Source organism: Condylura cristata, unplaced genomic scaffold, assembly GCF_000260355.1.
Source record: "Condylura cristata isolate star-nosed mole 26May11 unplaced genomic scaffold, ConCri1.0 scaffold00029, whole genome shotgun sequence".
In the NCBI taxonomy this organism is placed as follows: domain Eukaryota; kingdom Metazoa; phylum Chordata; class Mammalia; order Eulipotyphla; family Talpidae; genus Condylura; species Condylura cristata.
In genome coordinates, this window is record NW_004567130.1 from 11607067 (window position 1) to 11622037 (window position 14971).

At 50.0% G+C, this 14971-nt stretch overlaps 1 protein-coding gene across 1 annotated transcript in view; it reads left to right on the plus strand.

Moving 5' to 3' along the window:
• Positions 1–14859, plus strand: part of CORO1C (coronin, actin binding protein, 1C) — a 62257-nt gene extending 47398 nt beyond the window's left edge. Inside the window, exons 4-11 of the mRNA XM_004690960.2 lie at positions 5435–5564; positions 6982–7163; positions 8187–8306; positions 9082–9186; positions 11034–11179; positions 12801–12858; positions 12960–13205; positions 14011–14859. Of these exons, the coding sequence (XP_004691017.1) occupies positions 5435–5564; positions 6982–7163; positions 8187–8306; positions 9082–9186; positions 11034–11179; positions 12801–12858; positions 12960–13205; positions 14011–14130 (1107 nt within the window). The 3' untranslated portion in view covers positions 14131–14859. The remainder of the gene's footprint in view (positions 1–5434; positions 5565–6981; positions 7164–8186; positions 8307–9081; positions 9187–11033; positions 11180–12800; positions 12859–12959; positions 13206–14010) is intronic.
• The last annotated feature ends 112 nt before the right edge of the window (positions 14860–14971 follow it).

Genomic DNA, 14971 nt, shown 5'->3' on the forward strand with positions numbered 1-14971 from the left:
AAAAACAATTGTGAACATATCGTAGTCACTTTTTTTTTTTTTTTTGCCAAGGCCTGTGCTCTAAGCCGTTATGCGCTTGGTTATATTTAATCCTTGGTAACAGCATTGTGTGGCAGGAGCAACATGGGAAACAGGCCAGGGGACAAGGGTCGCAGAGCGGATAAAGGCCCTGCGGGACCCAGATCTGTGCAGCGCCGACGCCTGTGTCCCTCTTCCTCGTCCACAGGAGCGTAGTGCTTGTGCATACAGAACATCTGAGCTCATCCGCCCCTCCAGTGACCCGCAGGAAGCCGAGCTGGCGCTGTCCCTTGCATCAGACAAGGGAGATGAAGCTCCCCAAAGTGAGCTCTTCAGGCCCCTGCGGCCAGTTCCAGTCCTAGCTCTGACAGGAGCCATGTCTTAGACGTCCAGGGCGGCATCCTCCCTGCCACACCGGGTCCTGTCCCAGGTTATGCACAAGAAGGGTAAAATTCTTGTGTGTCGGGTGGAACTATGCCTTTTTTTTTTTTTTTAAAGATTTATTTATTTATGCATACAGGGCTGGGATACAGGACAGGAGTGGTGAGAGGCTTCACCAGAGACAGTGGGGAGCAGAACAGGCCGACTGACGAAATACACTGCTGAGGGGAGCGGCGGGCAGGTCAGGAGAGGTCTGCCACGCCATGTGGTCACCTCCGGGGCAGGTGGGGATCGAACTCATGTAGAAGTAGCTTTAGCTTATCAGTGCCATGCTTTAACCAGCTGTGCCACCAGGGAGGGTCCAGGACTATGCTTTTGCTGGAGCTGAGTGGAGACAAGCCTTCTTCAGTCCAGCCGGGAAGGCCTCCCGCCGGAAGGGGAGCCCAGCCCAAGAGAGCCCAGCAGTAAGGGTGCATTGTGCTGGGGGCAGTGGCATCAGCCGGGGTGTGTCTGTCGGGTGGAGGGTCTTACCCATCCCCCAGCTCTCTGTGCAGTCCGCGGTAGAGAACAACACCATCTTTATTTGCCAGGAAAAACAAGAAAGTTCCATGGCCTTTCAGTCAGCTTCAGACTTTCCCAGTTGCTTTCTCCTCTCACCATCCATCCTCCGGCCTGCCTGCGTTGGCTCTTTCTTCGGCGTCTTCTCCTTGTTAGTCCCTCAGCCAGCCTCTCTGGGGCTGTGTTTTCTTGCAAATGGCTGTGTGAACCTGTTTTTCATCTTGAAGCTGAATACTCAATTTCCTTCCTTCTTCGTCCCTTTCTCCCCAACCTTCTGTCACCCGACTGAGGTTCACCCTCTGCGGTGGTGTCCTCTGGAGCCTCCTGAACGTACCACACGGAGCAGTGAGGCCCTCTCGTGGCACTTGCGTGGCCATCAGCGCTCAACTTCGGTGCCTCTGTGGCGAGGGCCCTGGTGGGGGCACAGCAACGGCAGTAGCTCCCTCTGAAATCCTGCCGCAGCCTTCCGCTCCCTCTCACCGCATTGGTCCTCAGACAACCCCAGGGAAGGTGTCCTCAGCCATTACCCCCATTTTATAGATGAGGGAACTTAAGGCCCGGGGTTAATTTAGATGAACAGCTGACAAGCGTGGGACCAGGAAGTGGACAGACACTGTTCTGGTTTAGAGCCTTTGCCTTAACCGCTGCACGGTACTGTCTCTACAATTTGGGGGACACTGATTTGTGCCAGGTACTGTTCTGAGGCCTTTATCACTCCCTCTACCCCACAAGGCCCTAGAAAGTACAGGGCTGCCATTTCCTCTGCCGTTGGGGCTTGTCACAACACCTTCACGTTAGTGCCCAGGCGGAGGTGAGCCGGGGTCCACAGGCCAACACTGTGTCACAGCACTCGTCTCGCTGTCTTGTCAGCCTCGTCTCTGCCTCTGTCAGACCACGAGCCCCTGAGGGCGGGCCGCTGTTTGCAGCCTTACAGTGGCTGCCGGACACTAGCCGTGAGAACGAACCCGGCAGCCAAACGGTTGGCTCAGTGGCTGAGGTAAACGCATATGCCTAGCTGTGGGAGCCACTGAATCTGCTGGAATGACATAAAAGGGAGCAGAGTTTTTCTCATATGAGAAACAATGCTTGCTGTAAGTATTTTGCTCCGTCATGAAAATGCCCTTGCCGTCCAAGGGAAAGGTGAAGAAGGCCCGTTATGAGTTCTGTTTTCACCCTATTTAAGACTGGACGTGCTGACTGGAACCAAAGCCCCCCATCCTGCCGTGCCTCTCTGGCGGAGTGGAAATGCGGCTGTTCAGACCTCTGTGTTAGGCACCCAGGTTTTACAGTCCTTGCCAGTCAGCTCCGCGCCGCACCCCGCGGTCACAGCGCCCTCTGGAGACAGCCGGTGGTATTGCCGCGCCTCGCTTCTACACCTGTGTCAGAACTCGCAAATTGCATTTCCTGTTGAGTCTCTGCGGCCCCATTTCATAATTTCTCTGATGACTTTATTTACGCTTTGATCAAATCAGCAGTTGTTGTCTGGCCCTTTGTTCAGAATTTCAGCCCTCCTCGATGTTCATATAGCCAAGTTCCATTTGGAGCTGTTCACTGCCATAACCCTTGAATTAAAAACAGCACAGGTCAAGTTGAAAGCAGTGCTGGGAGATGAGGAGCAGCTACCCAGTGTCCCAGAGGGGCGGTCGGGTGCGGGCAGGAGGGGCAGGTACATTTCCCAGCCATGCCTTCTGAGATTGTCCCACCTGCCTGGCTTCACACTTGCCGAAGGATGAGGAGGGCACAGAGGAAATTAGGTGAGGCCCTAAAATTGGACCCTCAAAAGGAAGTTCCCCTTTGCTGTGATTGGCCTAAGTGGTTATATTTAGCAGGGCAGAAATCAGCTATAAAAATAGTCTGTGACTTTTCCCCCATTGTCAGGATCACAGTTTTCGTTCTAATTTTTTGCAGCACAACAGAACTGAGCTGAACCATAAACACTCATCTAATCCAGATCTCTGCCTTCCACCAGCAATTGAAAACAGACAGTTATTTGTCTCCTTCTTTAAAACCCCAACAAAGGAAAATTCTGTTTCTCACTTGTTCCACTGTTGAACATGATTTTTCACTGACAAGCTCTAAATTTCTCATGAAGTAGTTTTTAAAATTTTTCGGGGGATGTAAGTTCATGGATTATAATCTTTATATGTAAGAAGAAATCCCCGTATGGTAGTCTTCATATGTAAGAAGATGATCACTTTAAATTCAACCTTAAACATTACTCAGTATCTGACTCCCACGAGGTTCCTGGTGTTCCTTAGCTTAGCTGAGACATAGTCCCTTTCTTTATCTTTCGAAGCCCATGTTGGCCTTCATTGTCAACCCTGAAGCCTCTCGTTTCTCCCACTCTGCTGCTTTTCCAGTGTCCGTCATCCCCCTACCTGGGCACATCCCCAGATGACATGGTAAATTTTCCCTTGAGTCATCAAGGTTTAAATAGCTGTACTGAAATATTCCTATGCAGTTCACCCATTTAAAGTTTGCCTTTTAGTGATTTTTAATACACTCAGCTGTCACTGGCTTAACATGTATGTGTAGCTGTCACCAGAGACAACTGTAGAATATTTTCAACACCTCAGGAAGAAGCCCCATATTCTCCAGCTGTATGTAGCCCCCTTGACCCAGCAATAGGCACTATACAACCTCTAAATCTTTCTGCCTCTGTTTTGAAAATGCCTGTTTTCCTGTTCTGGGCTTTTCATGTACATGTGATCCTACAGTATGTAGTCTTGTATGATTGGCTGCTTCGCTCTCTCTTTTTTTTTTTTTTTTTTAAAGATTTATTTATTTGTGCATACAGAATTGGGATACAGGCCAGAGGCTCGGGGGCGGCGAGAGGCTTCACCAGAGACAGAGCGGGGAGCAGAACAGGCAGATCTACGAAGTACACTGCTGAGGGGAGCAGCGGGCGGGTCAGGAGAGGTCTGCCACGCCATGTGGTCACCTCCGGGGCAGGCGGGAATAGAACTCATGCGGAAGCGGCTTTAGATTTTCAGTGCTGTGCTTTAACCCGCTGCGCCACCAGGGAGGGCCTCGCTCTCTCTTTTTAAGATATTATTATGCACACAGGTAACTGGGGTACAGGCCAGAAGTGTCGGGGAGAGTGGTGAGAGGGTTTACCAGAGACAGAGTGGGGAGCAGAACAGTTGGTTGGATTGACTGAACTATACTGCTGAGGGGAGCAGCAGGAGAGACAGGAGAGGTCTGCCATGCCATGTGGGTCAGCTCCCTCTTGGGGATCGAACTCATGCTGCAGTGGCTTTAACTCCTCACATCACCAGGGAGGGCCTGACTGGCTTCTTTTTACTTAGTGCAATCTTCTCAGGCTGTGCCAATGTTGTATTAGTATCTCGTTCCTCTTTGTAGCCAAATAGTCCCTTTCACAGCTGGTTTCTCTTTCTTTCAGTTGCTAGACATTTGGGTTGTTTCCACCTCTGGGCTGTCGTAAATAATGCTGCTGTGACCATGTGTGCACAGGTTTTCATTGATGCTTTCTTGTTTCTCTTGGGTGGGTACGCAGGGGCCATCTTGCTGGCAGCCCAAGTGGAGAGCGAGAGGGGCGGCCTCACATCCCCACCAACATCGTGTGAGGACTCTTGATAGCTCTGTGTCCTCCCCAGGACTTGCTGTGTGTCTCCTTAATTCTAACCTCCTATGTTACGGTGCTTTTGACTTTATATTTCCCTAATAATTGATAATGTTGAGCTTATGTCACATGCTTTGTGGCTATTTGTATATCTTGAAAAAAATGTCTGTTCAGTATGCCCATGTTTTTAAATGAGTTACTTGTCCCTTTATTGTTGAGTTAGCAAGAGTTTTTATTTTTTATACTCTAGATAATAGATACCACATTTCTTCTCATTCTGTTCTGAATTCATTCTCAGGACATTCATCTTATCTTTTCCCTTTCTTGATAGAGTCCTTTGAAACACGAACGTTTTTAGTTCTGACATGGTTCAATTGATTTATTCATGTGTGAGATTTCTATGTTAAATGTTAAAAGCTACCAGGTATATTTTTATTCTTCAAGGTAAAAGCATAGGAAATGGGATGTGCTGGAAACAGCAGCATCCCTCAAGAGCCTTTGGCCGGGCAGCATTCGCTCTTCTGTTAGGAACCGTGATCTGAACCAGGAATTTCACCCAGGGCTGCTTCTCCTGTACTCTGCGGTCATTCTCTTCTTCCAGTCTTTAGCAGGTTTTGAACCTTCCAGGGAATTTAAAATAAAATCTCAACTAATATCAAATAAAAGAGGAGTGGTAACACTGTGCAAAGCCTTATGGTTATTCTGATTTTTAATATCCTACTTATATCTTATAAACAGACTTACACAGTCCTTTCACAATGTTCTGCCGCTCACCTAGGGACCACTGCATATTCTGTTTACACAGATCAAGTCTCCACACCGGGCGGTTGCAGTAGCCATGATAATGAAAGGTGACAGTGTTCACACGCGTTATCTGTCTCCCTGTTCCTACAGGTATGGCAGATCCCAGAAAATGGACTCACCCTTTCCCTGACCGAACCTGTGGTGATTTTAGAAGGCCACTCGAAGAGAGTTGGCATCGTGGCCTGGCACCCGACAGCCCGCAACGTGCTTCTTAGTGCAGGTAAGAAGAGCTCAGCAGTCCTCTCCCAGGCCCTTGCTTTGGGTCCTCACAGCCCTTTGTACTGAGGGGAATGTCAGAGGCAGCTTGGTTGTGCACTTTATAGCACTGAGGTGGACCCTTAGGGCCCTGCTGTGGTATCCTGGCGCTCGAGTTTGAGTGTGCTGTGGTGATCCCATGGACACTGTAGACCCCTACGCAGAAAGAAGAGCAGGGTCATCCTTGCCTGTGATGTCAGCAGGTCCCTGGTTTCTGAGGACCCCTGACAGATGCTCGAGTTTTAGCCATTCCTGACTTGGAAGAAGGAACGGTGGCAGGACCCAGGGCTCGGGCTCCTGCCCAAGTGAGGTTTCCAGTTTTGGGGTGGTCATGTTAGGCAAATATCTTCCAACCCCAAAACATACTTTCCTTTTCGCTTTAGCAAGCCGTACGTGTGTGTTAGAGACCATATATATATATATAAATAAAAACAAAAGCAAGAAAATAAGAACACCACCTCCCAGAGGGAGCGTCATACCCGCCATTTTATGGCTCTTTCCAGAAGGGATTTTTGTACACAATCCAGAAACGATTTTATGCAGGAAAATGGGTTCAGATATTTTACACATAACCTGCTTTCTGCCCTTAGTGACACATTGCGGTCCTTCTCATGTGCCATTTAGTGCTCTTCCTGTGGTGTTGTTAATGACTGCATTAGAGTCCGTTGTCTTCCTGAATTTATTTAATCAGTTCCCTATTTGTAGACATTGACGTTTCTGATTTTCTGTTTATTAAACAGCTCTGTCATGAACCCCCTTGTGTTCTTACTGCTTTTCCACTAGAGGCGTTTCCAAATTTTACCTGACAGTTCGTTTTCTTAGTTTAGAATTTTAGGTTTTTATTTTCTTTTATATAATGTCAACACAAAGGACAGGAGAGAGCTTTCGGGGTGATGGATATGTCTCTTTCTATACGAGTGTATGTCTGTCAAAACTTACCCAGTGTATACTTCAAGTGGGTGCGTCGCATTCTATATAAGTTATACTTCAGTGAAATGATTTATTTAGGGCCCTCCCTGGTGGCGCAATGGGTAAGTGCGCAGCACTGCAAGCCAGCCTCCTGGCCTACATGCCTACTGAACCTGGGGTGTTTGGTTCCTCTGAAGAGAAAACTTCATTCGTTCTGATGTTTGTTTTACTAGACAAAGAAACTTAGAATCACTTGGGGTCCACCAAGCCCAACTCTTAAAAAGCACAGGGTTGAATCTTCTGGCATTTTCTTTCTTTCACGAGCCCTCACTGCGCATTTCTTTCATGTCGCGGCGTTTCTGCTCGTCGCTGCGGTTTGACGCCCAGCACCTTCTCAGTGGTGCAGTGCCTGACCAGTTTTCAGGATGGTCGCTTACCGGTGTCTCTAACCTCGGGGGCTGTGCTTGCTGCAGGCTGTGACAATGCCATCATCATCTGGAATGTGGGGACCGGGGAAGCCCTGATTAACTTGGACGACATGCACTCGGACATGATCTACAATGTCAGCTGGAACAGGAATGGCAGTCTGATCTGCACAGCTTCCAAAGACAAGAAAGTGCGGGTGATCGATCCTCGGAAACAAGAGATTGTCGCTGTGCGTACTCTCCGGCCGGACCCGAGTGTGTGCAGCCGTCAGTGAGCGTGAGCTTCTGTGCTTCAAGGCGGGCAGGCGAGGCTGGTGGTGCCGTGGAGGCATCAGGCAGGGCCTGTGGCCATCTGCCAGCCTCTCAGCTCTGTTCTTTTCAGGGATGTTTGTTTCTAGCTTGTATCCAAGTCCTATTTCTGACTTGGTGACCATATTTTCGCAAAGAAACCTTTTTATCAGCGCACTAGAATCCTTAAGAGTCTGTCCAGCTAGATCAGCTAACGCAGTTACCCGCCCTCTCAACTTAAGCACTGGATACTGAGGGGTCAGCCCTGTTCCAGAATCCATTAAGATGCCCGATGAGAATGTCCGAAGGCCTCTGAACAGCTGTGCCTTTAATTTCTTCCACCAAACTAGACTTGAACAGAATCACATTTCAGGACAGGAGGTGGACATTTGGACTTCAGTCAGGCTTGAGATGACAAGTGTTAAGGCCAAGAATGCTTCTTGTGGGCCTGCTTCCCTGAGGTACAGGGCTCTCTGCTGAGGGGCCTCTCGAGATTCAGAGCCGCGTGTGCCTGGTGCTTATTGAGCAGTGGGATCGTGCCTGGCCCCGTGCAACTTGCTTTTCCCACAGGAGCCTCGGGGGGAGGGGTTAGCTAGACTCTGTCCTAGAAGTAGGAGCTGTGGTCGAAACCGTGGGGTGTCCACCCGCTTGTGGTGCTGTCGGGGAAACGGACGCTCGGCAGAGCTCGTCTGTGTGTGGGTTTGTTTTGTTTTTGCATGGCGTGAGCTGAGGCTGGCAGCAGGGCCGGAGAGTCAGACTCCCAGCCAAGGCCTGGCCGGTGGCTCTCACCGAGGGGCCTTTGCAAGATCACCTCGTGGCCGTGTCCTCACGTGGGAAGGGGATGTGCTCAGTCCTTGCTCACGCATGTGTGCACACTTCATATGAATGGCTGTGGGGTGTGATTGGGCTGTGTGTGAGCCCCTATCCTCCTGGCTATTTGAATATGTATGATGTGCCTCCCCCAGGAGAAGGAGAAGGCACACGAAGGCGCAAGGCCCATGAGGGCCATCTTCCTGGCCGACGGGAACGTCTTCACCACCGGCTTCAGCCGCATGAGCGAGCGGCAGCTGGCGCTCTGGAACCCGGTATGCCCTCCCCCGCCCGCCCCTTGCTCTCACTCGTGCTCTTTCCGGGAGGTCTCCGGGTTGGGGAGTCAGTTATGGGATTCTTAGTTGACTCTTTTGAACCGCATGTCTTAAATTGGATGTGAAGTTCTTTCTTGCCCTCACTGGAAATTATTGGCAAGTGTATTTCAGAAGCACATTCTTGATACTTCCAAGGAGTCTGTGTCGACTGTATATTGTGAAAAGAAGGCAGCAAGAATTGTGTGTTTAAGCACTGAAAAATAATAAGCTTAGTTCTGTTTTATAAAGACTATGATCCAGGGTCTACATCAAATAGTTATGCTTGGGAAAATGATCATAGCACATGTGTGAAAATACTGAACTCGATAATGACAAGCTCCACACAGACCAAAATGGCCACTGTTTCTGCTGCTCACTGCACCGAGGATGATGGAGTTTGTTGTTGTTCTTGTATCTTTTAAAGAACATTATTTGCTTTTTAAAAAGAAAAAAGTATTTAAGAAAGAAGAGTCACAGAGGAGAAGGACTCCTTGCGTCCCATCCCGAGGTCACAGAGACAGTTGCATTGATCGTGGCGTGCAGGCTGCATGCTTGTCAGTGGGCCGGTTCCGCTTCCTGTCATGGAGGCGGTGACAGCCAGATGCTAAGGTGCACTGCTGGAGCCTTCGGTATTTGCGGGAAACGGCTCACTTGAAGGATGAAAGAATGTTTCATAAGGTTCTAGGGATTCATCTTTAAAAAAATGTCTTTATCTGTATTTTCATTTTTCTCCCAGAAAAACATGCAGGAGCCGATCGCGCTTCATGAAATGGACACGAGCAACGGCGTGTTGCTGCCCTTCTACGACCCTGACACCAGTATCATTTACCTGTGTGGAAAGGTACACGGGGCCCTGATGGCTGGCGCTGAACTCGAGAGCACGGGTTTATCCTTCAGATGTTTTGAGGATGAGCATATGTTGTATCACTTTCACAGCACTGTTTTTAAGTTGTGCCATTTTCATTGAGGTAACGTTGGTTTACACCACTGCATTTTAACACTTTGATTTGTCTGATGTGTGTGTGTCGAGCTAGAACGAGGGCAGGTGCCTAGCTTCCAGTCTCCGGGCTGGCGTGCGTGTGACTGGCCAGTTGTGTGGCGGTGGGGTCCCGTGCTCAGTGCTCTGAACTGAGGCCAGGGCGTCGGGCAGGTCTGCCGGCTCGTCACTCGGGCTTCAGTGGGACGGGAGTGCGTGCTCGCTTGTGTTTTCTCCTCGAGGTGCTGTGTGGTTGATGGTTTTGCACTGCTCTGAATTGGGGTCAGGGACATAGAAGCACTGTGCCATGTAGCATGCTAAAATCTGTCCAGTAGCCTAAAGTTGGCACAAGTGCACGCGATGCTGGCCTGGACTCGTGAGGCGAGAAGGGCTTTTTAGATGAGCGTTTTAGGGCCTCAGAGACTCTCCAGGAGATCCTTGTTCCGGGTCCTTAAAATATGTGATCTGACTGAAGCTTGAGGAGGTGACAGTTGTTGGAGGAAGATGTGGCCATGCTGAACTCAACCTTCCTGTCCAGCCTCGAGATCGTCACTAACTGTTGGTGGCTTTTATCGTTACTTCCCTTTAGCGGGTGGTAGCCTCAGTATTCCATCTTCTCTGACAGGTTCAGTTTTCCTCAGAGATTTTGTAGTTCAAACAGCTGAATTGACAGCCAGGGAGCTTTGCTGTGTCACTCAGAGCTGTTAGGATCTCTCCTTGCTGGCCAAGCGTGTGTTGCTTCCACACTTCCCACACTTGACTGAGCACACTGCACACCTGCTTTACATGCTCATGCAGAGTTTCTCAGAAACCAAGCTCTTGTCTGTTTCCTGGAAAGGCACCTTGCCCCTATTGTTGACAGCGGCTGCATGTGCACGCCCTGCCCGGCCGGTTCTGCCAGGCACGTCAGCACAAACCAGAGCAGCAGCTCCCTGACAGGGCACGCGGTAGAGAGCTATTTCAAGTATGCAGGAAACAAATACATGTTCAGCTTCTTTTCATTAGATAACTGAAATGAGGTAAAGTCATAGAACTGAGAGCGTGTGATAGGCTTGGCTGCTTTTCAGAGACAGAGCCACAGACGCCCCTCCCCCCGGCTCACCCCCTCCCCCCCTCCCGGGCCACTGTCACTGTCTAGTTGGTGCAATACTGACGATTATTTGTACCTAGGAGACCTGGATAAGCTTCAGATCTCCAGAAACAATCCAAATGTCCTGGGCAAAACTGACCTAGAATTTTACATGTAACGAGACAGCACTACTCTCTGAAGTTAAAGGGGACTCACGAAAGGAATAGTTTCTTAATTAGAAAAGTCTTGTTTTTACCAACATCTGCTTGTCTGCTGGGGGGCCCTCAGCTCTGCGAGCCCAGGGAATGCTCTGCGGCCAGCGGCCACCTCTCTGCTCTCCTCCTGGTCTTGGTCGGTGCTGGCCCTGAGCGGTACACTTGCTGGCAGAGTTGGTAACATTTGCTCTGACTCTTACTTGGCGTCCAGCTCGTTGGGGCAGAGTTTGGCCTTCAGAAGCACACTCCCGATGGTATGATGTTAAGTGATTGCTTAATACGGCAAGCTCCTTTTGTTTTTTAAAAGACGATGAACAGGTTGGCAACTGAAGCAGAGACTGGGTTAATTCTGGGTTTTAAGGGGAGCGACATGTCTATGCCAGATGATTCAGTTGACATTAAATGCAAACTTTTCTGACTTCTTGTAGGGAGACAGCAGTATCCGCTATTTCGAGATCACAGATGAATCCCCTTACGTCCACTACCTCAACACGTTCAGCAGCAAGGAGCCTCAGAGAGGCATGGGGTACATGTCCAAGAGGGGGCTTGATGTCAACAAATGTGAGATTGCCAGGTAAAGAATCCATTTTGGAAGGTATTCAAATTGTTTCTGTCAGCTGAGTTGTATAAGAGCAATGCAGCTTCTAATAATTCTCCAAAGCCCGAGCTTGCTATGCTGTGTGTGGTGTAGGATTAATATCTCATTTCCTGTCCACATTTAGAAAGAAGAGGTTCCGAGCAGTAAGGAACTTTCAAAATCTTTTAATCCAATTGCGTCCCGCTCCGTTCTTCAGCTTATGTACCTTCAAGGATAACAGTTAGATGACTTAGATAGCGTGCGTGTTCATAACAGTGAGGCCACCACCATCCTTTGTTCAGGCCAGGCTCCAAACTGGCTTGTGGACCCTGCGGAGGCTGAGCTGAACTAGAGAAGCCAGCGCTGTCCAGCACGCCTGGTCTCCTGCAAGCTCACCTCAGGGAATCTGCATTCCCTGAGGAATATAGAATATTCAAAATATAGAATATTTTGACCATATTCTATAGGGGCAAGCCATTTATTTCCCCACCAATAGTCAACGAAGGCCATCAGTGAGGCCACTGACCATTGGCCATTTAAACACAGAGAAGCCATCACCGTTCGCTCTTTGATGGTACCAGGTGGGAGCACACCTCTGGCTGTCTGCCCGGTCACATGATGAAATAACAGACGCCTGTCTTAATAAACATCAGAGTATTTTTCATATTACTAGCAATGGATTTGGGACACATAGCTCTTAAAGCTGGAGAGTAATAAAGGAAAACTGTCACAAATAATTTAAAATGGTAGTTTAAACCAGACTGATCTCAAGCGGTGGTTAAAAACAGGTTGAGCCTGAGCTTAATGTTACACCCAATATTGGGAACACGTTTTACTGTCCCCCCGGAGTTTAAGCGCCTGTAGTAAGCGCAGTCGGGCAGGCTGCCCCCTCTTCACGAAGTGTGCCTCAGGCTTTCGCTGTCCGTCAGGCTCTGTGCTGGGGCACTGTGCCCTCCGCCCTCTGACAGCCCGGGGCTCTCCTTATCTGCACTTCATTGACGTGCGCCTGGGGCTCGGGGAAGCCTCACTGGCTCGGCCTGGGCGCTGCTTGGGCGCGAGTCAGACCGTTGCCGCCGGCTGCGGAGTTTGTGCTTCACGTTCTCTGTCCACGTTGTGGATGATCCGAAGTGTTTTCAGGAGGGTTAAGACGAAGCGTTTTGCTTGGAAGCCAAAGCTTTAATTCCTGGGTGGTTTTCCTTTTTAAAAATCACATTTACACTTACAATTATTCAGCCTCCTCGGTTGGCAGGAGACCTGGCATCCGAGCAGATGCCGTCTGCCACGTGGGAGTGTTCTCTCCCGCTGGCTCAGTGACTTCTTCCAGTGACTCACCGTCGGTGGAGGTGTCATTTCCACCGCCCGTGATAACTGGAATTGCCACCAACCCAGATGACGATGACTGGGATTTGGCGGTCACCACGTCGCATACCTCTCTGCTCCAGGTCCTCACCTCCAGCCCACTGACCCTGCTTCCGCTTTGTGGTCAGAGACGTGGGGTGCAGGTCGGGTGAGGCGGGGCCCAGAGCGTTTCCTTCCACATGGCATCGCAGAAGAGCTGTTGTGGAGACGTGGCCACCTCCTCAGCCTGACGCAGCCTTGTTTTGCTTTGCCTTCAAAGGTTCTTCAAGCTTCATGAGAGAAAGTGTGAGCCTATTATCATGACCGTCCCCAGGAAGGTACGTGGCTGACTCCCTAGGTGGGCCATTGAAGAGATAAGAATTAAACCCCGGGCTCCTTTCTTCCTTACCTAAGGCTTTCCCCACCATGTCTTTTGCAGTCAGACCTTTTCCAAGATGACCTATATCCTGACACAGCAGGGCCTGAAGCAGCACTAGAGGCAGAGGAGTGGTTTGAGGGCAAGAACGCAGATCCCATCCTCATCTCCTTGAAGCACGGGTACATTCCAGGCAAAAACAGGGATCTCAAGGTGGTTAAGAAGAACATTCTGGATAGCAAGCCCACTGCAAACAAGAAGTGCGACCTGATCAGTGCCCCCAAGAAAACCATGGACACAGCCAGCGTGGTAAGCCTGCAGGGAGCTGAGGGGGTGCGTGGCCCGTGCCATCTCGGTGCCCTTGAAAGTGCCTTCCCGTCCTGGCGACAGGGAACTCCTTCCAGCTGGGCTTCCAGTGGACAGAGGTGCGTCCTGCCCAGCGAGCCTTCCAGGCACGTCACCTTCATGTTTGGCGCCACACTGCCCCTCTGACTCTGGTTTTTATGACGATGAGGATAGAAGCAGTTCTGTTACTGTCTTAGGGTGAATAGGGCTCCCCGAGTTTTTAAAACTCTCTTTCCTCAAGCCATCTCAGAAGGAAGCGAGCTGGGGGCCTACGGCACAGCGCAGGGAGGGGGTGGTCACAGACCGGCGCCTGCAGCGGGGGCCGAGTGGCCGCTCCACAGGGATTGGCAGCGGAGGAGGACGGGGCTGGCTCTGCAGAGCCGGTGGCCCAGGAGGGGGTCACTGCAAGGAGAGGAGGGGCACGGGGACTTGGCAGGCTGTGGGGTTTCTGGGGGCCCCGGGGAGCACTGCCAACTGGCCAGGAAAAGGTAAGCAGAATGAAGCGGCGGGAATGCCGGAGGAGCCAGCACTTGGGCGGGAGCACCAAGGCAGCCGTGTGGGACCTCAGCGACTGAGTTTCCAAGGCCTGGTCCTCTGAAGCAGTTAGTGGGCAGGCTGCGGGCTTAGCCCTGGAGGTGGGGGCCCTGAGGGTGCCCCGCACAGTCAGAGGCCCTGCGGCTGCACTGGCCATTTTTAACACAGGAAACTGCATTTCACACCTAGTTACAGGTGCTTAACCACCCTCTCCCGCCCATTTTTGTCTCCTTAGCAAAATGAAGCCAAGTTGGATGAGATTTTAAAAGAGATCAAATCTATCAAAGACACAATCTGCAACCAAGACGAGCGCATTTCCAAGTTAGAACAGCAGATGGCGAAGATCTCAGCCTGAGGACCGGGCGGGGCCGGCGGCCCTGGCACTGCCTTGAAGGCCGCCCACCTCCGAAAGCAGCCAGCGATGGGCCACATTCCAGTGAGAACTCGATTCGTCTCCCAAATTTACAGAAACAAAATGTGATTTAAAGCTGAGCTTTTTATCAGAAAGCATTTTTGATGTTTTAAGTGTTACGTGACTTGTTGAACTTTTAAAAGTGCTACTTTTAAATCCCAGATATTCTCAATTTTAGAACACCAACCAGTTCTGATTCAGTGTCATGCCCAAGTACTTTTTTTTTTAATAGGGACCAATGCCACATTGCTTTTTATATTTCTTCTTTTTTAATGTTGCCAAAACCAAAAGTAGCTTTTTTTTTCTTTGTATTTTGCTACTTTGCAGTATTTGTGTGTGGGTTTTTTTTTTTTTTTCCTTTAATTTGAAAGGGACAGCACTGTGTATGTTTATAAACTAAGTGGAGATATTATTTTGTATAAGCAGCCATCTGGTGCCATCCGAGGCAGCCGCTCCCAGCGGGCAGCGCCCGCGGTGGCCTCCGGCTGGGCAGAGGCGGGCTCGCAGCCCACGTGGGTTCCTGTCACCACCCTCTCGTGCGCGCCAGAAAGTCCATTCCTGTCGTTGCCTTTCTTTCCTTTCTCTTTTCTAGAAATTAGGTGGTTGTATCAGAATGGAATTTTGCTTCTTGGTTATCTTGTGCTTCAGATGATTATAATCTAACGTAAACTAGCACGTGTTTCTGCAGTTTTGTTAAACACATGGATTCCATTGCATTATCACCTTAACTTCCCGTTGGGTTTTGGTCGTACCTGACAAGGGTGCCCGGGACAGGGCGGCACCT